General features: G+C 40.7%; 1 protein-coding gene across 2 annotated transcripts; it reads right to left on the bottom strand.

Annotated features, from left to right (window-relative positions):
- Window positions 1–4,490: 4,490 nt before the first annotated feature.
- On the bottom strand, window positions 4,491–23,128 carry LOC118088239 (oxidative stress-responsive serine-rich protein 1). Of its 2 annotated transcripts, XM_088673498.1 has the most exons (5): window positions 23,004–23,128; window positions 8,840–8,929; window positions 7,747–7,843; window positions 6,091–6,201; window positions 4,491–5,276 (listed from the first exon to the last, which is right to left on the bottom strand). In XM_088673498.1, the coding sequence occupies exons 3-5, from the start codon at window positions 7,806–7,808 to the stop codon at window positions 4,598–4,600; spliced, it is 852 nt and encodes a 283-aa protein (XP_088529624.1). In that variant the 5' UTR covers window positions 7,809–7,843; window positions 8,840–8,929; window positions 23,004–23,128; the 3' UTR covers window positions 4,491–4,597. The 2 variants fall into 2 exon arrangements, with proteins under 2 accessions (XP_088529624.1, XP_034977501.2); XM_035121610.3 differs by lacking the exon at window positions 8,840–8,929.
- Between the last annotated feature and the right edge of the window lie 93 nt (window positions 23,129–23,221).

Below are 23,221 nucleotides of genomic sequence, written 5' to 3'. Positions count from 1 at the left end.
AGGCAGTGATTTCTTGACAGCAGCCCATTCGTACATCACATGAAACCATGGTTTATTCAAATAATGCTTTAGTGAACAAGCCATGCTCAAAGCCAAAGGACATTCTATATTCAATGTAATTCTGGTTTTGTCATACTCTGCCCTCATTTCCCACGCTCAGCTGTCTTTTGTGGTGCCAAATTGCTATCATTGCCTCACCTGCAAGAGTGATTCTCAGTGATCTTCCTCAGCACCTGTCATGGAACAGCAGCTATCTTCATCCCTTCACCCAAGAAAGAAGCACCCATACTATTTTGCAGCTTGTAGGTGTTTTAACATTTTTATTCTATTCCTAGTCTGCAACCATACCCCGCCACCAACTGGCAATAGGCTGTCAATGCGAATGTTATGCTTTACATTTAGTGAGCATTACCTAGGTTGACGTCACCTGTGTCTCTGCTGGCAGGGAGTTGGAATCGCTGTTTCAGTAATGAATGTTTTAATAGTTTAAAGCATGTTAATTGTAATGACTGTCAGGAATGGAACTTAATTTTGGAACCCTCCCACCCCTTACTTAAACACCTGCTCAAATTTAAGGAACATTCTTTAAAATCATTCATTTTTCCAGGATCCTGTTACCAAGCAGAGTTAGCAGCAACATCAACTTTGGGGGAAAGATTAGAAAGAGGAGCAGAGTGCCGAGAGCAGGTTCATTTTTCATCATTCTTGTCTAATGTCACTGTTGCTTGGCTAGCAATTTGGGAGCAAAAACTTTAACCATAGTAAATGAGGTACCCACACAAAGTCATCGTTCAGGTTAGTAAACCAATAACATGATCGAGCCATAGTTAAATAAACCATAGTTAAGGCACTGTACTGGGCTCTGATGCAATCCTAAGACATGGCTTGTTAACTAAGTTTTATTTAAACCATGGTTAATAGGAATGTGTGAACTTCAATTTTCACAAATTACAAAGATCTGGATTAAGAAATTTAAGTTCTTTGCCTGCATTTATATTGGTAGTAACTTCAGTATAATGTATGTAGCTTTGGGTTTCTTTTTTGCTTTACAATCACAGGTTGAACTTCCTGTTGCCAGTGAGTGAGCTGAAACGGCTGGAGAAAGTCAACAAGTTATGACTTCACATCTTTCTGGATGCATTCAGCATTCCAAGGACCACATCATCATGCCTTTTTTCAGCTGGAACCAAGTTCTGGCACCTCTTTTAGTGTGTTATGGCACCTCTGTAATGTTGCAGTGCCATTTCTTGTCACAGTGCTTTGTGTTGGAGACAGTGTGCTTTGGCTGGTTGCTCCCCCCCCAAAAAAAGCTCAGGTTTGGGGGGGACGACTCTCCTGGTCCCAATAAATACATCAGGTTGGGATCTGGGAAAACACCTTTTTCAGTAGCTGCACCCACAGGCTCTGGAACAACCTCCAAAGGAAAGCTTGCCTTGCCTCTCATTAATGGATTTTCACTACACACAATAATACCTTTGCTTTTAAAGAGAGCTTTTGAGTCAAATGATTTTAAAATTCTGTTGCAAATGTTATGGTTCTAAAGGGTGCTTTAATGTTTTTTGCTGTTTTTTGCTTTGTATGCTCAACTTTTCTAGTTACTATATATTTTACTTATTACTATATATTTTACTTAAGGGACCCAGGTGGCGCTGTGGGTTAAACTACTGAGCCTAGGGCTTGCTGGTCAGAAGGTCAGCGGTTCGAATTCCTGTGACGCAGTGAGCTCCCGTTGCTCGGTCCCCGCTCCTGCCAACCTAGCAGTTCGAAAGCACGTCAAAATGCAAGTAGGTAAACGGCGTTTCCGTGCGCTGCTCTGGTTCGCCAGAAGTGGCTTTGTCATGCTGGCCACATGACCTGGAAGCTGTACGCCAGCTCCCTCAGCCAATAATGCGAGGTGAGCGCGCAACCCCAGAGTCGGTCACGACGACCTAATGGTCAGGGGTCCCTTTACCTTTACATATTTTACTTATTACCCACCTTGAGGCTTTGAGGAAAGACACAATAGAAACATTCTATTAAATTCTTTTAAAAGCCAGAAAATGGCATTCACCATCAACACTTCAACTATTCATGAATATGTGCCTTGCTAATAAGCGGGACGCTCCAAGTCTCATTTCAATTAAGTGCTATTAGACACGGGCAATTTAAGGCTGCTGCAGGAGAAAGGAAAGGGACACTCGAGTGCTGCTGCCTGCCCCATCCCCAAAGTCTCTCATCAACTCCATCTATATCCTACTCCCTTGTGCTTATTTTCTTCCCATGTGAAAGATATTAGTACCATGAAAACACAGCTTAATTATTACTGCTAAATAAATCCACTGGCTATAAGTAGCACTTCCATATGCACTTAAGACTAAAGAGGGAAGCACTGCGCTCTCGCTCTCTCAAAACAGTCTCTATTCCAAGAAAGAACTGAAGTGCATGAGAGGGGGGGGGGGAGATCAGGGGCAAGCACAGCAAACTCAGCTAAGCTTTCAGCTCCGAGTCCTTCAGCCACACCTGTCTCTTATTATGCAGAAGATCAACACTGAAAGGCAAAATGTGTGCTATTTCCTGAGCACATTACAGGGAACAGGTGCTCACACAGAAACAAAGACAAATACAGAGCTAATCTGTGTAACTTCTGACACATTATGCAGCCATTACAATTGTTAAGTGTCAGAAATTTCCAAATTAACTCAGCGCCCAGGTTTTGTGCTTTAATATTCACACAAGCACACACATCTTATTAAAAAAAACTTTAGGACTGTGCAATAGAAATGCATACCAATTTACATACATACAAAATAGAGCATGCCCTAAACATTTTATAAATCACCATGCTTGGAAATATGTCACAATAATCCACAATTCTCACAGCCTCAGTAAAGTGAACAACATTCATCTGGCAGAGTTATTTTAAAGACATCTTTTTTTAAGCACAAAATCTCTGGATTTTGCATCTAGTGAATGGTCTTGATTGTTATTTCTGTAAGTTTTCAGTACAAGCTGTAGAAGGACCAAACACCATTCACATAGCAGGAAAAGCTACAAGCTTCTTCCGACTGTAAAGGGAATGCAAAACACTGGCTAAATTTAAGGTACGCAAGCAGAAGCACATCTCAGAGCAGCTTATTTCCTGGAGGTTCTTGGGTCCCTGCTTCCCTGGCAGAGTAGGCTGCCTCCATAGTGCAGGGAGGTTAGTTGGCAAGGGACAAGATGTATCGGAGCATATGCTAAAAATATATCATGAAATCTTTGTTCATTGCCACCCAAGGTGCAAGAAACTCTATTGCCAACAAGGCTTTTAGCTTTGCATACTTGTTTGGTTGTAAACCGCTTTCACACATTGCAAATGGCAAGAAAGCCAAACCAAAGGAACTCACAAATAATAATAAAATGGCAAAAGCCTTCAATCCTAGTTCATACTGCCTGAAGGCAGTTTTCTTAGTCTGAGTCTGTCATTCCTGCTTTTTAAGAGAATCCAACTTGCATCTTATTTACATAATTACATCATTGGTCCCCTGCACCAACTCATAAGAACTCAACCTTTTAAACATAGTTCCGTGTTGTTGTTGTTTTTAAAAAATACCCAGGGGCTGACCACCTTGATGCAAAGTGGGATGGTTTATGAAGCGGAGTTCCTTAACAGAACTTAAGTTGATGTGCAAGTGCAGCACAGGCTGCATCAAATCAAAGTTGCGAAACAAGGCTGACATCTAGCGGCCAAATATAAATTACTTCATATTTTAATCTTTATCCACAGATTAATAGGTAAATTACATTTTGATTGTTCACCCTGCTGAATTCAATCTCCTATAAAACAAGCTGGCTAAAAGTCTTCAGGCTGTAAATAAAGCAATGCTCAGTAAGAAAATAAAATGCAATTCGCTTCTCACTGAAACGGGAAATGTTTACCTCAAGACACCGCCAGAGTTAGCTGATAAGTACTATGTTTCACAAATAGTAAGATTTCTGGGAAAGAGCCAAATACTAGGAATATAGGCAGAAGAAAATAAGTTATCGTTTTCAAGTACTGTGTCCTTCCACAGCTTACAGTATCTGTGGGATGTACACCAGAAAGTACAGCAAGATGTTGTATTTCACCCCAAATGTAAATTATACTGGTTTTCCCATGGAGTGATTTTGCTACTCTAGATTCTGAATGTTCTTAGCCAGTTAATCCAAACTACCCCATTAACGGATCTTATGCCCTGTACAAGACAGTATAATCCCCTGGTCTTGCCATTCACCTTTGTAGTCGTTTTGGAATTATGGTTACCATTAAATTAGCTGAGATCGGCACCCCCCTTCCCTTCCCCAGTGCTTAGTGAAGACCTTTTTATTTCAGCTGACATTTAAATTTTTCTTATTAGTTTTAACTGATCTTTATTGTATCTTTTTATTCTTACTGTACAATGTTGATATGAAGGTATTTAGCAGTATATCAATTGCTGAAATAAATAAACAGTAGTAATAAATTAATGAGTATGAAAAAATAAAAGATTGGCTGTGATGCAAAGTGTCTTTATTACAAGCACAGAGAGCAACTGCTTCTGAGATGGAGTGTGACCAAGGGCAGATACCAAAACCCTTTGTTCAGTAGAGCCCACTGTTGTCAGGTGTACATCATTTCTGCCATGTGGGACATTTTCTTAGGGATATACAGGAAATACTCCATGTACCCTGAAAGATCTTCAATAGTCACATCATCCACATGAGCCCTGGCTTGCTCAGAGCAAGACCTGAGAGAGCTGGAGGGAGTTCTTGATGGCAAAGGTTGGGAACTGTCTTGCACATGTGGTGGTCTTTTAGGTGCAGACTGGGGAGAATTTTGTGGGCCAGAAAACATGTACACTTTCATGTCCTGCCATCGCTTACACTGGCAGGCCCTGTCTACACACGCACAGAGTTTCCCTTTATTTTGCTCAGACACAGATTGGAAATCAGAAAGATCTGTGGCCTTTAGAACTGCTGAAGTAGGAAAAACACCACTTTCAAGTTTGTTCTTAGGCATTTCAACCATGGATGCCACAGAATGCTGAGCACCCTTTTGTTTCTCGCCAACATCATTGAGGGAGTGACTGGCCTGTTCATTCTTAGAGAACTCCTTTGGGGTTGACACATCCGGGTCACGGCTGCTTTCAGAAGTGTCAGCTGGGTTCTTGTGCACTGGCTGGTTACAAGGCAGCATTTTCGTGGTATAATGGATAAACTTAGGAGGGTGGAGTACCGGAGACTTAGACCGCCGCCGACGCTGTGTTCTCACTGTTCCTCTCAAAGGTTTCCTCAAACACCTAGAAGGTGAAAATGCAAAAGTTGATACGGCATAAATGATCATCCAGCTCTGTCTAGTCACTCTATGCTGCAATCCCATTGAGGCAGTAATGTGTTGTGTAAGTAGCAGTGCCCTGGTTTGGAAGATGACACTACCCTGATAACAGCAACTTTTCTGCCAATGGACATGTAAAAACCAGTTACCAGTATCTGTTTTAGAATTACGGAAAGGGCTAGAGATTATATGAATAATAAGACATTTGACAGTTTGCCCTGCTCTCCTTCTGGGGAACAGGAACATGCCTCAGCTGCAGTGGTCAAGTGTACTACTACTTGGTGAAACCTCTTTCACATCTCTTCTTTGCTCCCAAGTCATCTTCAAGCTCCAGCCTCTTGATATTTATACAGGTGAAACTCAGAAAATTAGAATATCGTCAAAAAGTGCATTTATTTCAGTAATGCCAGTTGTTATTTTTTATTTTAATTTTTACAAATGCTTTCTTTTGGAAATTCCACAATAATAAAACATAGTTACAATAATACAAAAATAAACATTGCTATTACATTTCATTAATTACATTCCATTTATAATTGACCCGCCAAACAACAAATAATTACAATTACAACAAATGAAGGCTTGGCATATCTTGCTTTGCATGTCATGCATCTATCTCATATATTTTAAGTTGCCTTACTGAAATAAATGCACTTTTCGACAATATTCTAATTTTCCAAGTTTCACCTGTAAGCAGCTCCAGGAGGCCATGTTCAGCAGAACACTTTAGCATTTCAACGTTTGACATAGTTACATTAATCAGAACCAATTCATCTTACCAATGCCAGCTCTCTTTAGATGCACACAGAGACTTCACCTTGGTTTCATCTGTAGTTTTTACAAGTGCTCTTGGAGGCACCCCCTCATTTACAGGAAGAGAAGCAGTGGATCTAAAACCAGGAAAAATACAGGCTGTCATAAATTTGTAAGATTGTTCTATTTCCCTCAATAGAGCTTAATTTCTGTTAAAGTTCTGACCTTGTCTTCCATTGCTCCTTGGCTAACTTGAGGGAATTCCAATACCCACACTAAATCATCAATATGTTACCCACACTTGGCTCCTTTTTGTATTTTGGCCAGCATGCTAGTTTGGACAAGAACAACCTGACCAACAGTGCAAAGTCAGGATGCAAGGGGAAGCAGTCCCGTAATATAAGGTGCCCTACAGATGTTGTTCAGTCACAACTCCCATCATCCCTGACCACCAGCCTTGCTGGCTGGGGCTGATGGAATTCCAACAGCATCTGGAGGACACCACATTACCTACCCCTGCCATAACATTTGAGTTAAATTCCCCCAATCGTGTGGTCCAGAAGGGGTCATTCCCTGAATACGCAGAAGGAGCAGTCAAGTGTGACTAGATAGCCATACCCCGAGAAAGCATGGTGCCAACCTGCATACCCCATTACACTTTCCTGCAGCTGCACTTAAAAGGCAAAAACTGCTGGCCTAACCAAGTAAACCTTTCTAAGCTTCCCAGGGATTTACCCAATCACTGTACTCAAAGGAAGCAAAAGAGATCATAGAGCAGAAGGGTAATTATTTAAACAACGAAAAGTTTTCGGTGGTATTAAAAAACTGCAGTTCTAAGCTCTATCATAAAATCCATCAAGACTCTATGTCTCATTCACAAAGACTCTTCAGTACTCCCTATTTCACTATGCTTTGTCATGCTTCATCAGTAATTTCATGGTTCACCCCAACTGACCTCATCATATTCCATTTCTACAAATCATCCAAACACCATGGAAAAGCTAGGGATGGACAATAGTTTTATCACATAGTTGTAAAACCTAAACCAGGTCAATTAAGTTGAAACTGTCTCATGAAGGCCACTAATCTCCAACGAGAAGTGTATTACAAACTAAAATTGGTGATATTGCTACCAGTGAGCACTGTTTCCAGTTGATGTGTATCCAGTAAATGGGGCTGCCCTGTATGCTCCCTATGCCACTTGTGATTGTAAGTCGCTTTGAGTCATTTTTAGGAGTAAAGCAGCTAATGATAATAATCAGCTATATTCACACATAACACTAAGCCATGGTTTGTTTTAATAAACCACAAATCAACTCTCAGAAGAACAAACAGGCTACAGCTTGTTACTTGAGAGCTTGGCTTGTTGTCCAGCAGCTTTTTGTCCTGTGCTCTGCAGCTTAATGAGTGTCTGGGGAAGGATGGGCAAACCATGGTTAAACAAGGCTATTGGGCTTGGACATAAACTAGACTACAGTTAAAAACAAGATTATGCTTTGGCTCATTAAACCATGGCTTGGTGTTATGTGCTAACTAGACCAATATCAAACTTCACTCAAAAACCATGGGAGCAAGAATTTTTAAAAAAACAAAAAACATAAAACTTCAATCACAAAGCCATTTCATTTTCCACATTGTGCAGCCAAGTTTTATTCTTAATACTTAAAATTACATTAACTTACCCTTCTGAGTCTACTCTTAGCTTTTTGAAAGCTGCCTGGAGATTCTCTTCTATCTCCAACATTGTTAGAGAATGACCCACTGCTTCCTCTCTACAAGCTAAAGAAAAGAAGAAAAATAAGCATGTGAGAATAAAATGGAGGCAACTAATGTTGTACAGAAATTCATACCAGATTTGACTAGTGAAAGTGATCCCGGCTCCATGGTATCATCAGGAAATGCAACAAGACTTATAAATAGCAATTTAATAGTGTCTTCACACAAGCACTCAAATCCTGTTGGAGAAGTCACAAGTTGTCAGAAGGCTTATGCACCAATCTACTACACTGGCCAACAGCTTTAAGTTCTGGTTGCTGTGCAAGAGCGGACCAAACTTCTCCAGGAAAAAAATGACATCTCAAAGGATCACTTCATACATTGCTTGTAAGGCTGCTTCACCATTCCTACAGGAAAGGCAATTATGTGTAGGAATTAGCATGTTATGCATATATAGGCCATATGATACAATAATCCTACAAATGTTTAACTTGCTAATTCCTATCCAGGTATGGGATAGGAGTTAACGCATAGAATGTTCAGTTGTGTGGACACTTCTGTAGCTGGTGGGGGGCGGGGCATAATACAGAAAAGAGCCTTGAGACTCCAGTCCAGGCATAGGCAAACTTGGCCCTCCAGATGTTTTGGGACTACAACTCCCATCATCCCTAGCTAACAGGACTAGTGGTCAGGGATGATGTGAGTTGTAGTCCCAAAACATCTGGAGGGCTGAGTTTGCCTATGCCTGTTCTAGTCCTGTGTACATTTATTAAGGAGTCCCACTGAATTCAGAGCTTTACTGGCAAGCCTGTGGAGGCGGAGCTGCTTTGCAGTCAGTTTGGCTTGTGATCTCCATCTGACTGAAGCCCAGAGCAAGAGGCTGTTCTCCATTTTGTGGGAATCTTGAACACACATATGACTACATTGTTGGTATTCTTTGAACGCCTCCTGACAGAAAAGACCATCATTGTCCTTATCAGTTTTCCCAAGCACCATTTTGAGGAACAGTTTGTTTTTTTAAGGATAAGGAAGTTCAGAAAAACAAAGCTATACAAATACCGTATTATGAAGCAAAATTATTCATTTGGTGATCCTTTATCGAGAACTGAACATCTGTCACAGGTCCTGTGTGGTAGCGTTCATCCCCTTCTTTAAACAAAAATATAAACTAGAAAGTATGTTTCTTTCTTGCAGTGTTGATTACCATAAATATTCCAATCTTCTACTGAGTTTAGTGCTTATTTCTGAAGTTTTGCAGACTACATATGGTCAGATCTCCTACTGGCCCAATTCAAACCTAACAGTATAAGCCCATTTAAATACTACACAAATCTCAGGCTTAAATGTTTACCTCTCTTCGTTCAATGCATGCCAGGAAAAGGCAGGAAGCATACGTTTCCTGGTTTAAAACTAACTGCAGTTTGCAATTTTATCAAAACAAGGAACTTCAGTTAATCAAACTATTGATTTATTGGAACAAGGTAGAATCAGCAACTAGAATGATCTTTGCTTACTTCAATAAACCATAGTTTAAAGCAGCCACAGATCAGCTTATCAGAGATTATGACAAACCACAGCTGGTTTTTTAAACTCAGAAGTGGAAGCTTCAAATCTGTTCCTCACAGCTGCACCAGAGGGATCGGGTGTCAGGTCACAAGGAAGGGAAGCACCCAAACCTGAGACCTGCCTCACTCCTTCACAGTGCTGAACTATATTATGTTGCTATATCTAAATCAAACATTTTCTTAAGTTAGAAGCAACCATAGATTTGGATTGGGGCTTCAATGTTAGGGGTGGGATATATATTTTTTATTTTAAAAAACCATTTCTTCTCTATCATTTCTCCCCAACTTAAATCACCCACACAACTCAACCCAACCGAACAAGTTACTATTAGCACCAAAAGGGAATAGACATCCAAGGCTCTCCCCAAAGGTGCATATTGATACTACGCACTTTAGAAATACTATATTACTATACAGGTAGTAAAGACAATCCTGTTTACAGGGGATATTCAAAGAAGACATGTATGTAAGACCTTCTTAAGCCAGTGAGTTTGATTAACTTTAAATCTCACCGAGGTGGTAAAACTTCTTAGACAGTAGGCTGAGACACACATGATGAAATGCTAACTCATACAGTCCAGTTGATATGGAAAACTAGATCTCAGAGAGTGGGTTCCTTAAGTCTGCCAGTGGAAAACATTAGTCATTTGATCCCTCATTTGCAGTGTACAGATCCAGAATATGGTTATTCTGTCAGTGACAACAAAACTTTAATTTCCAGTAAAAAAAAATAACCAAAATATGACTAACTTAGAAAGGAAGAAGGAAGCAAGTGTCACTGAAACTCAGTGTCTTATATCGAGACCCTATGCATGATTACCTTTTATTATGAATAGCCATGCATAGGGCATGATCCAATGCAGCATGTGCAACAGGGCTTCTCCTTGCTCTCCTCTTCCCTGCAGGCCTCCAAACCTGCTCCACAGAGTTGGGGAACCTCTGGAGATTTTGGCAGCACACAGGGAGAGAAGAAAGCTAGCTTGTTGTGCAAGTGAATTTCCATTGCATTAGGTAGACATCATTGGATGTCTCCCATGGAAACTAAAAACAAGGTGGTATAAAGATAATCTACGGAACTGACCATAGATATTAGCAGTAATTGTTCCATGCAGAAGGCACACAAAAACTATTTTAAAAATTACTAAAATGAATATTAGGTTGACACACCTAAGCTACCTACAAATGCTCTAAAAAGAAAATGCTGGGGTGTTCAAAGTTTGCAGCCCTCACATTTGTTGAAAAACTAAGATAAAGGCAACAAAAAGAAAGTGGCAGAAAAATGCTCACTTGGACAGAACTCCCTCCCTGCTCCACTCAGCTGATGTTTGTTTGCTCTGAAATGATTTCATTCAGACATGTGTCTTAGCTCCTTGCTTGACAGATGCCATTGTGACACATCTAGAAGGATGGAAGTGTGTCATAATGTATTTGATGCATGTATTAAGTGTTGACTCAGGCAACAAGGAGGACACAAAAGGAAGTGATGAACTACAAGACTGCTTTCTGAATTCCTATCTGCCACACAGATGGATTACAAAGGTACATAAAACAGCTTGTCTTTCGCAGAAAACTTAACTGAATACTGGATCCTCTGAAAGCCTGAGGCAAGCGCTCACTTTTTATTATTCACAATGAAGATATAAAAACAGAAGTGTATATACTTTGTGCAAATCATGGTTAGTAGCAGTAGTTATACTTTATGAAGTGTCTCAAATAGTAGGTACTGTACTGTAAAAATGAGAACAAATCCTGTGTATGGGGTTACAATAAAAAATAATTATACGGTAGATGAAGGAAAAGGAGAGACAGAAATTAGAAGTTAAAAGTTAATGATATATCAACTTCCAGATAATTTAAACTAAACCCTCACACAATGGGCTGATCTGGCACCATGAGCAAGTTCTGGACTTTCACCCTAGCTGAACTGTGATTTAGTGACAACTATGGTTTGCTTCACGGGACGCAGGTGGCGCTGTGGTCTAAACCACTGAGCCTAGGGCTTGCTTATCAGAAGGTCGGCGGTTCGAATCCCCGTGTCGGGATGAGCTCCCGTTTTTCAGTCCCAGCTCCTGCCCACCTAGCAGTTCGAAAGCACATCAAAATGCAAGTAGATAAATAGGTACCGCTCCGGCGGGAAGGTAAACGGCATTTCCGTGCGCTGCTCTGGTTTGCCAGAAGCGGCTTTGTCATGCTGGCCACGTGACCCGGGAGCTGTCTGCAGACTAACGCCAGCTCCCTCGGCCTATAGAGAGAGATGAGCGCGCAACCCCAGAGTCGTCCGCAACTGGACCAAACTGTCAGGGGTACCTTTACCTTTATGGTTTGTTTCACCAGTAGTGTTAGAAACTGAAATATGAACACTAGGAGCCAAATGGCTCTTGAAACCTGGGTTACAGAAACAAAAACAGAATGGCTAGTCACCATTTTTACCCAATGCAGCATCACTCTCCATTTATTTTTTTCAAAACAGTTTTTAATTGGGCACCACAAACTAAACGGTGCTCAGCCTCAGCAATAGTGGCCAACCATAAGTATTTATAAATTCTGTTATGTTTGTATACATGCATGTGTGTGTGTCTTAGCCCAAAATGTTATGCTGCAGCTTCAGCAGGTACTACAGTCAGTTAAATATTTCTATTAGAGTTAGAATACTTTATTACAGTCAAAGACCAGCTCTTATAAAAATCCCTTTGGAAGAACAGTTCCAAGGAACATAACATATATGTGACACTTTATACAACAATAAAATTGATATTTGTAAATGCAATGCGCATGGGAATACTTAAAACTTAAACCTTGAAACTTAAAAAGCTGCCGCAGAGAACTGGGCATAGATCGCTCGGGGAACTGTATTTTGGTACGTTCAGACGGGCTGGTTATTCTCAGGAGAAACTCTGTGTCTGCATATCTGGACACAGAATCTGGTGACCGTCCCGGTTATCTTCTGGTCTTTGCCTAGCAGGATCAGGTCAATATGTCTATTATATCAAAATTCTTGGAAGAACAGGCCTAACAGCACAATCCTAACCATTTCTACACAGACATAGATGCTACTGAATTCAAAAGGGCTTACACCCAGGCCAATGAGACTGGGATTGAGAACTAATTCATTATTTTTAAGCAGTACCTCTTCATTTGCAAGTAACATTTTTTGCTGAATTGCCTGTACAGCTGTTAGGCCTGGGCGATAAAAACTTTTCAACATCGCAATGTATATCACCAGCTAAACATCACAATATACTGTGATACATCATTATGTTGAAAAGGAAGGAGCACATTCAACCCCAATCTTTGCTAACAATTGTTAGGTGTGGGCTTCCGGTAATGGTGCGCTAGGGAACGGATCGCGGAGAGAGAGCTCCGGCAATCTGGTAGCTCTAAAAAGCAGACAAAGTGCGTTTTGGAGGGAGGTTGGCGCCTGAAAACCCCTTCAAGGGAAAGGTGAGGGTACGGGTCCCTCGCTGAAGCTGAGAAAAGCGGCGTGATTTCGGCAGAACTCGGCGGCGGCACCATCGAACGGTGAGAGTCGCTGAGAGGAGCCGCACGCAAAAATCATACAGTGTCTGCTGCAGCGGCGCCCGAGAATCTCCGCTCCTAGCAAGCACCAGAGCTCTTCGACAAGATACATCTTAACGATATACCGACCGTGAGTGTTACAAAGTTGATATAAAGACTATAAACTAAGACCGCGGGCGGGAGGCTAAGTCGAAGGAGTCATTAAACGCACCGCTGTTTTAATTGCGAAAGAGCCCTCTGACAGAACAAGAGCTGTTTATTGAACAACGGGTCACTGTTTAAACGCGCTGGGGGAAGTCAGAGAGATTGAAAGAGACAGGAAAACCGAGCGCAAGAGTAAAAATAGAATTTAACTAAACAATTGACTACTATCCCTCATTTCAAGATGGAGATCGGGAGGCTTGGAAAGACATTTTGAAAGGTTCTTTTCCGAAGCGAAGGACAAGGAGAAGGAGGAGGAGGGGGAAGCAGGGTGGAGGAGGAGGGGGAAGCAGGGTGGAGGAGGAGGTGAAGAGGAGAGAAGGAGATCAAAGACATTGCAGCTGCAGCTGTTGTATCTACGTGACAAAGGGGGAAAGCTGAGGCTGAAAGTTGAAAGCTGGCAGACTGCCAAGGCATCGAAACTTAGCAGATTTTTAAAGCCCACAAAGTACTCCCCCCCCTTTTTCTCTCGACTTTTTCTTCTCTTGATGAGACTGCTGTAAGGAAAGAATGATGAAAGACTGAATACACAGAAGGATACTCCCAGATAGGGAAAGGAAAGGGAAATTAGGACTCTGAGAATCTATCCTCAAACAGAGGAATAAAATGCCCATAAGAAAGTTCAAGGAGAATCCAGCTAGTTCCACTGCATTGGCAGGGAACCAACCAAGAAGGCAATCAATGTCAACTCCAATTCCAGAAGGTGAGTCCTTGGCAGACATAAAAGAACTGATAATAGGAATGAACAAAACTTTAAACGAAAAATTGGACTCAGTTGAAACCAAAGTGGACTCAATTGAGATCAAAGTGGGTGACAACACCAAGATGATAGAGGAGTTGACTGGGCAGATGAGAGAGCTGCATAATAAAAACAAGGAACTAGATAAAGCGGTGAAAGATATAAATGTGAAGATAGGAAAACAAGAGGAAGCAATAAAAAAGATAGCTGCAGAGAACAAAGATTTGAGATCAATAAAGGATAAAGAAGATGAAATGACACAAAGATTGAAAAAGAAGCAAGAGGAGCTTGAAGATCAGATGGCTTTTCTTGAGATGAGGCAGAAGGAGCTGATTTTAAGGATGAGGGGTGTCCCGGAGTCGGCAAGAGAGCAAATAGAAGAAAAAATGATTAAAGGACTGGCAACATGGCTAAAAGTGAGAGAAGAGGATCTGATGCTTGATATAGACAAGATCTATAGAGTAAGAACGGATAGGTCAAAAAACTTTAAAGGACCGGGAGATGTGATGATTTTCTTAAATTCAATGCTCCTCAAAGAAAAAATTTTGCAGAGGAAAAAGGTTGAGGATTTGACGATAGATGGAAGAACAGTAGCCATCTTCAAAGAAATCCCGAAGAGATTTAGGCTCAAGAGACAAGGCTACAAAGCAGTAACAGAGACCCTAAGTAAAAATGGAATATGGTACATATGGGAGTATCCTGAAGGATTGACTTTCACCTTCAAAGGCAAGAAGAAGACCTTCAGATCGGTGGCGGAGGCGGAAAGATTTTGCAACAGAAATAAAAAAGAACTGTTTAAAGAACTGGAGGAAGACAAGGAAGACGAAGACCCACAAGCGGGTGGAAGCTCTTGAAGATTGTTGTATATAAAAGAACTTCTCTTCTTTTGTTTATAGGGAGACTGATCATCTTTCCATTTCCTTTTTAGGGGGAGGGGGGACTTCTCTCCCTTTGGATAAAGATTTCTACCCCTTGTTTCTTCTTCCCCTCCCTTTCTTTCTTCCTCCCTCCTTGTAAAACAAAAAGAGGAGAGTATAAGATAAGGAATTTGTGACAAAATCTTCCTGTATTCTTCCCGGAAGGGGTTGCAGTGAGAAGTACAGACACACTCTTACCAACTAGAATTCTTAGGTGGAGGGGTGGAAAACTTAGATTTTGGGAATATTATATATTTGGTTTACTTTCACCCCTCCCCTTCTTTAATTCTTTCATTTTTAAGTCTTGGTTTTGAAGTTTGTAAATTTTCTCCCTATTTTATTTTTACTTAATTGAAACAGAATTTAAATAAAGTAATGGATTTAAATATTATATCCTGGAACGTGAATGGTTTAAACGATAAATTGAAAAGAAACAAAATAGAACATATAATAAAAAAAGGTAGTTGGGATGTTGTATGTTTCCAGGAATCTCATGTATCACAAAATCATGAAAGGGTTTTGATAAATAAGAGAATAGGAAATGAATTTATTTCATCAAACAAAAAGAAGAAAAAGGGAGTAATAATTTACGTTAAACCAAAGATTAAGGCAGAAAAGTTATTCCAGGACGAAGAGGGGAGAATGGTTGGGGTGCGTCTGTACTTACCAAAGGGAAATGTATGTATTGTAAATATTTATGCACCAAATGGATGCAAAAAGGAATTTTTTGAGAAACTGGGAAAGAAAATGGGGGATCATATAATGGATGAAGAAATAGTACTCTTAGGAGACTTTAATGGTGTTATGCAGGGGGAGGTGGATAGAACGGAGGGGAGGAGGGGGAACGGGGGAAGACTGCCAGAAGTTTTTCGAAATTTGGTACAAAATTATAATTTAGAAGATGTATGGAGAAAAGAAAATCCAAAGGAGAAAAAATTTACTTATTACTCTGGGGCAAAAAAATCAGCCTCTAGGATTGATATGATCATAGAATCATAGAATCATAGAATCATAGAGTTGGAAGAGACCACAAGGGCCATCCAGTCCAACCCCCTGCCAAGCAGGAAACACCATCAAAGCATTCCTGACAGATGGCTGTCAAGCCTCTGCTTAAAGACCTCCAAAGAAGGAGACTCCACCACACTCCTTGGCAGCAAATTCCACTGCCGAACAGCTCTCACTGTCAGGAAGTTCTTCCTAATGTTTAGGTGGAATTTTCTTTCTTGTAGTTTGAATCCGTTGCTCCGTGTCCGCTTCTCTGGAGCAGCAGAAAACAACCTTTCTCCCTCCTTTATATGACATCCTTTTATATATTTGAACATGGTTATCATATCACCCCTTAACCTTCTCTTCTCCAGGCTAAACATACCCAGCTCCCTAAGCCGTTCCTCATAAGGCATCGTTTCCAGGCCTTTGACCATTTTGGTTGCCCTCTTCTGGACACGTTCCAGCTTATCAGTATCCTTCTTGAACTGTGGTGCCCAGAACTGGACACAATACTCCAGGTGAGGTCTGACCAGAGCAGAATACAGTGGTACTATTACTTCCCTTGATCTAGATGCTATACTCCTATTGATGCAGCCCAGAATTGCATTGGCTTTTTTAGCTGCTGCATCACACTGCTGACTCATGTCAAGTTTGTGGTCAACCAAAACTCCTAGATCCTTTTCACATGTACTGCTCTCAAGCCAGGTGTCTCCCATCCTGTATTTGTGCCTTTCATTTTTTTTGCCCAAGTGTAGTACTTTACATTTCTCCTTGTTAAAATTCATCTTGTTTGCTTTGGCCCAGTTGTCTAATCTGTTAAGGTCATTCTGAAGTGTGATCCTGTCCTCTGGGGTGTTAGCCACCCCTCCCAACTTGGTGTCATCTGCAAACTTGCTCAGGATTCCCTCAAGCCCATCATCCAAGTCATTGATAAAGATGTTGAACAAGACTGGGCCCAAGACAGAACCCTGTTTGGCTCTCACCGAAATTGATACAGATGACGGGGAAAACCGAAATCTTGGTTAAATCAATTACAGACCATAATCCAACAATGGTGAAAATTAAAGGGAAAGATATAAAAAATAGAAGGTGGAGAATGGATGAAAGGATATTAAATGATGAAGATTTTATAAAGAAAGTTAAAAAATTACTAAAGGAATTTTATGAGAAAAATATGTCGGAGGAAGTAGAGTTAAAGACAACCTGGGATGCGAGCAAAGCCTTTATAAGGGGATTATATATACAGCAAAAAAGTAGAGTTAAAAAAGAAAGGGAACAAAATATGGAAAAATTACAAAGGGAAATTAATGAAAAGGAAAGGGAATTGGCAGATAGTCCAAAAAATGAGGATTTGAAAATGAGAGTGAAGGTATTACAAAAAGAATTATCTATATTAGTCGGACAAGAAATTGAGAATAAAATAAGATGGCTTAAACAAAAAACATTTGAATGGGGAGATAAAGTAGGAAAATTATTAGCATGGAAATTAAGGGAAAATCAAAAAGAGAGATTAATTACGGAAATAAATTACAAAGGGAAAAAATTGAGAAGGCAAGAGGAAATACAGAAATGTTTTAATTATTTTTATAAGAATCTATATGAGGAAAAGAAATTAGACAAGGGGAAATTAGAGGAATATTTTTCAAAAAGGAGGATAGACAAAATATTAGAAGAGGAGAGAGAAATGTTAAATAAATCAGTGTCAAAACAAGAGATATATGAAGCCATAAACAAATTAAAACTGGGGAAGTCACCCGGAACAGATGGTTTGTCGAGTCGACATTATAAAGTATTTAGAGAAGAATTAGGAGAAATTTTACAAAAAGTGATGAATGATATCTTAGAGAAGGGAACTATACCCAAGTCATGGCAAGAAGGTTATATAGTATTAATACCGAAAGGAGAGCAAGAGGAAAGACAAGTAGGGGACTTTAGGCCAATTTCGTTACTTAACGTTGATTATAAAATATTTACGGACATCTTAGCGGCTAGATTGAAAAAAATATTAATTAGGATCATAGGGCAAGACCAACAAGGATTTTTACCGGGAAGAAAATTGGCAAAAAATGTGAGAGTGGTACTGGATCTATTGGAATATTTGGACTGGTTTCCGGGGAAGAAGGCAGCCTTTGTCTTTTTAGATATAGAAAAAGCCTTTGATTCTTTATCTTGGAAATTTATGAAAAGATCATTAAAAGAAATTGGAATCGATGATAAATTTATGAGAGGAATTAATTCAATATATAATAATCAAACGGCTAAGTTGATTCTGAATGGAGAGGTATTAGAGGAATTTGCAATAAAGAGGGGAACAAGACAGGGCTGCCCTCTATCCCCGTTGTTATTTATAATATCAATAGAATTTTTAATAATGGATATCAAACAGGAGGAGGAAATTGAAGGAATTAGAGTGAAAGATAAAAATTTGAAGATAAAAGCTTTTGCGGACGATATGATTGTAATGTTAGAAGAGCCAGAGATTTCAATCAAAAAATTAGAAGAGATATTAAATTCTTTTGAAGAAATATCAGGATTAAAGATTAATGGAAAAAAGACAAAAATGATGTTGAAAAATGTGGGACAATTGGACAAAAGCAAATTGCAACAAATTTCAAATTGGGAAATTGTGAATAAATTTAAATATTTGGGTATTATAATTAGTATTAATAATATAGATTTATATGAAAATAATTATGGAAAATTATGGAGGGAAATAAAGAAAGATATGGAGAGATGGAGGGGCTTAAACCTCTCTTTCTCAGGTAGGATAGCAACAATAAAGATGGCAATTTTACCAAAAATTTTATTTTTGTTTCAAATGTTACCTATATTGGGGGAAAGGAAGATTTTTGAAGAATGGAGGAGAGATTTAAGTAAATTTATATGGTTGGACAAGAAACCAAGGATCCAGTACAGACTACTTACGGATGTTAAAGGTAGAGGGGGGTGGGGGGTCCCAGATTTGAGACTCTATTATGCATCGTCGTGTATGTGCTGGCTTAAAGATTGGTTAATATTAGAAGATGAAGAGTTATTAGAGGTGGAAGGATTTAGAAATGTTGGGGGATGGCATACATATTTATTAGAAATAGAGAAAGGGAAAAATAAACAATTTAGTAACCATGTGATCAAAAAATCAATATTTAAGATTTGGAAAGAATTTAGAAATCTAATGGAACCGAAGACACCATGGTGGGCCTCGCCCTTCGAGATGACAGCTCTAGGGAGAAGGTGGAAAAAAGGAAGATGGTTGACGTACCAAGAGGTTTTGGTGAGTGAAGAGGGACAATGGAAACTAAAACCATATGAAGAGATTAAGCAGTACTGCAACAGTTGGCTGCAGTACGTACAGATTCAAAGCCTGTTTCAGGAACATAAAAAAATAGGATTCACAATGGGAAAGTCAAAATTACAAGAATTATTAATAGATAATAAGGAAAAGCCATTATCAAAAATATATAAATTCTTGTTAGAATGGGAATTAAAAGATGAAGTAGTTAAGGAGGTAATGACAAAGTGGGCACAAGATATAGGGAGGCCGATCTATGCAGCACAATGGGAGAGTATATGGAAGGTTTCAATGCGATTCACGGCTAGTATGAATATAAAAGAAAATATCTTAAAACTTATCTATAGATGGCATTTGACCCCCAGTAAATTAGCCAAAATATATAGGAATGATTTAGATAATTGTTGGAAATGCGGCGAGAAAGGAGGAAATTTTTATCATTGTTGGTGGGCCTGTGGGAAAATATATAAATGGTGGGACGAAATCTATGAAGAAATGAAAAAAATGTTGAGGTTGACTTTTAGAAAAAAACCAGAGTACTTATTATTGAGCATTATCCCAGAAAATATTCCTGAGAATAAAAGAAATATTTTTTTGTATGCGAGTGCGGCAGCGAGATTAGTGATAGCTAGGAAATGGAGGAAGGAAGATCTACCCACAATCCAAGAATGGCAATTAAAACTGATTGAATTTATGAACCTAGAGAGAATGACGGCAGCAATTCGAAACACTTCTAAGCAGAAATCTAAATTGGAATGGGGAGTGGTAGAGGAATATTTTAAAAGAATTGGTGTCAAAACAGAGTTGATGATCTGTTTAAACTAGATAGTCATGAGGAAAATTAGAATTTGGAAAACAACTGTGATAAAATAAAATTAATCGAAATTAAGATAGACATGATAAATGAAGTAACGCAATTTTTAAAATATACTCAGAAGGCAAGCGGTGGGAAATGACTCGGAAGGTAACTCTTTTATCCTTTTTTTTTCTCTTTTTCTTTTTTGTTTGTTTTCTTTGATTGGGAATAAGTGTATGATTGTATGATTGTGTATGACTTTATGATTTTAATTTGTTATGCTTTTTGAAATCTAATAAAGATGAATTTTAAAATTTAAAAAAAAAATTGTTAGGTGTGTTCTGACAGTGGTTAGGGGAAGATCCCGTGTAAAAAGCCAGAGCCATGTTTTTGCATCAAGTTTGCACTAAAAAGTCTCAGATCTAAGAAAAGCATACAGGATCAGGCCAACAGCCCATCTAGTTCAGCATCCTGTTCACATAGTGACCAACCAGATACCTGTAGAAAACCCACAAACAGGACCTAAGCACAAGAGCACTCTCCAGCAACCGTGATTTTTACCATTCCATCTGTGAGGACAGATGGGATCTGAATCTGATAGTTGTTTGAGGGATATTGTCTGCAAAAATCATGTGAAATCAAAATTACCGGTATTCATTTTCTATTTGATAGATCTGACTTTTACCCAGACCCATAAAGTGTGGGAAATGTATATGGCTATAGCTGGACACACAGATTTAAAAAACCAGGGTGGGTGGGAGAAGATGTAGTTTCTAGCAAGTTAACATGTGGTCTAATACTTAAGAGAACCATGATGTAACTGCATATGATTTTTGCTGCAGAAAGGTTGATTTCCTAATCAAAGAAATATTTGGTATTTTTTTTAAAAAATAGACACTTCCCACATTGTAACAAAAAACCTCTGCTTATTCTAATTGCTTTTCTCTGCATTACCATTACCTGATACATTCAACTATCTTTTTCCTAATGTTTTCAAAAACAGAAAGCCAAACAATCACACAACAGACCCAACAGACAAGTTATCATGTTCTGGCTCACAGGCCAAACTGGGCCTGACAGGACCCCACAACGGCCAGGGTCATTTCAGCCTAGCCATGCCCACCTGCCCTAACAGGCATGGTCAGGTAAAACCTGGCTCAGCCTTAAAAGGTTTGCAGGCACCACCAGCCAGCTGACTGATGGTGCCTGAAAAGCCCTATACAAAGCATTCTAAAAGATAGCCCTTTTGAAGGGTGTCAGCAATACTCCAAGAATCCCTTATCAAGTTAGTGCTTTAAAGTAAGCTTTTAAAAGTTGCCTGCTATCAACTGACTGATAGGTGGGGGGCTCCACCCACCTGTCAAATGTGGCCCACAGCAGGTGGAGATAACCATCTGGCTAGTTGGGCCAATTTCTGTAATAACAGAATGAAGACCAAGTGAAGCCCGACCTTTAATTGAGACAAACCACTAAGAATATCCTAGACCAGGAATGTCCAGCGCATTGATCGTGATTGATCAGGGCACCGCGGGATGAATGTTGGTTGATCGCGGGGCTGTTTTGACACTGTGCGCACCCAGTCAGGAAAGCAGCCAGCAAGCTCCTCTCACAAGAGGAACTGTTTAGCCGCTACACGCGCCTGCCCTGTCGGGGAACCAGGCATTGGGAAAGCAGCCGGCAAGCCCCTCTCACAAGCGGGGACGTTCTGCCACTGTGTGCACCTGCCCCCAAAGGGAAGCAGCCAGAGCCCACCCACTCACCCTGCACCCATCCCTGCCACCCACCCTGGTCCGATCCCTGTCCCCACAGGGAAAGCAGCCAGCGCCCACCCTGCACCCATCCCTGGACCAATTCCTAGGTGGTAGATCACTGCCAGTTGTTATACTGGATGGTTATATTGGATCATAGATCAAAGCCAACTTTAAGTTGGACATGCCAGTCCTAGACAAAGCATGTTAACACCTCCTGATCTTAGTTTCACAATTACTCTGAATGTTTATAATGCACCAAGAACAAGGAGTAACTGTGCTAGCCTGTTACAGCCCCCAAACATTGAAGACCCTTGTGGCTCCTTAAGTAGGCATGAGATTTGGCCATAAAAGGCTATTTGTCAATTAGATCTGTGGCAAACATTTAAAAAAATGTCACAGTAAGAATGTCAGTCATTAATAGCCAACAAAATTTTAAAGCAAGAAGCTGGTCCCACAGAAGATCTCAGTCCACTCAATCTGCCTGTCCCCATTCGCTGGTAGACCAACATAGCTAACAGAAGTACTCATGGAACTTCAAAGCAATTTAGAAAAAAGATTTAAATTTTTTTAAAAAAAAAAATCACAACCATAATTTTGAAACGTCGAATTCTTCTTACAGATCCGGGTGCGGGTATCACGTGGCACCTGTAAACGTGCCCATTACTGCCAATACTTCCGTGTCTTTGGAGCACCTCAGTGTGCGCTGGAAGCTCAACAGTAAGCCTTTTAAAGTTCTGCGTTTTAAGGTGCGATAAAGGTTCTTGCTCTTAACGCGCTACTTAAAAAAAGGTAAAGGGCCCCTGACCATTAGGTCCATTCGTCTCCGACTCTGGGGTTGCGGCACTCATCTCGCTCTATAGGCCGAGGGAGCCAGCGTTTGTCCACAGACAGCTTCCGGGTCATGTGGCCAGCATGACAAAGCTGTTTCTGGCGAACCAGAGCAGCGCACGGAAACGCTGTTTACCTTTCCGCTGTAGCGGTCCCTATTTATCTACTTGCACTTTGATGTGGTTTTGAACTGCTAGGTTGGCAGGAGCTGGGACCGAGCAACGGGAGCTCACCCCGTTGCAGGGATTCGAACCGCCAACCTTCTGATCAGCAAGCCCTAGGCTCTGGTTTAACCCACAGCGCCACCTGGGTCCCTTATGAGTGCTACTTATGAGTGCTAAACGGAATATTAACATTCCCGAAACCGCAACCACGTAGGAAAAGCTTTGCCAGTGGAGCTTCTGCCTGCTCTTATCTGTAAGGAGCGGCGGCGGCGAAGCTAGACTAGCGAGGCAAGGCGGTCGAAGAGCCCCGGAGGTCTCGGGGCCACGGAAAAGTCGCCGCCGAGCACCTGGCGCAGTGACTCAGCAGAGAACAGCCGCCCTCGGCAGAAAGGACCCGGCGCCGCGGAACTTCGCTTTCCCTGAGGAGAGAAGGGAGGGAGGGGAAGGCGGCCGGAAAGGACCATACTTACTCGGCAGACAAGGAAACGCGGAGGCCCCACCACCACCGCTCCCCGCTGACCGAAACAGAACTTCGGACGTTTCGTTTCCCGCGCGGCGAGCGCTGCCGCTTTTCCTCAGTGCGCGACGCGTGAGTGACCCGGATACAAACGCGCCTTCCTTTAGGAAGCAGTGAGGGCGCTAGAAAACAAACTCGGACCCAGCGGCAGCGTTGCGCATGCGCCGCGTC

The sequence above is a fragment of the Zootoca vivipara genome, chromosome 7 (assembly GCF_965207765.1).
Source record: "Zootoca vivipara chromosome 7, rZooViv2.hap1.1, whole genome shotgun sequence".
NCBI lineage: Eukaryota > Metazoa > Chordata > Lepidosauria > Squamata > Lacertidae > Zootoca > Zootoca vivipara.
This window is presented reverse-complemented; position numbering and strand designations above follow the sequence as displayed.

Bases quoted from the DNA above. Each gene is read 5' to 3' on its own strand.
- LOC118088239 (XM_088673498.1), bottom strand. From the start codon at position 7,808: ATGTTGGAGATAGAAGAGAATCTCCAGGCAGCTTTCAAAAAGCTAAGA. The intron at 6,202-7,746 runs GTAAGTTAATGT...TCCTGGTTTTAG, and splicing joins CTAAGAGTAGACTCAGAAGG to ATCCACTGCTTCTCTTCCTG. The intron at 5,277-6,090 runs GTAAGATGAATT...TTCACCTTCTAG, and splicing joins TCTAAAGAGAGCTGGCATTG to GTGTTTGAGGAAACCTTTGA.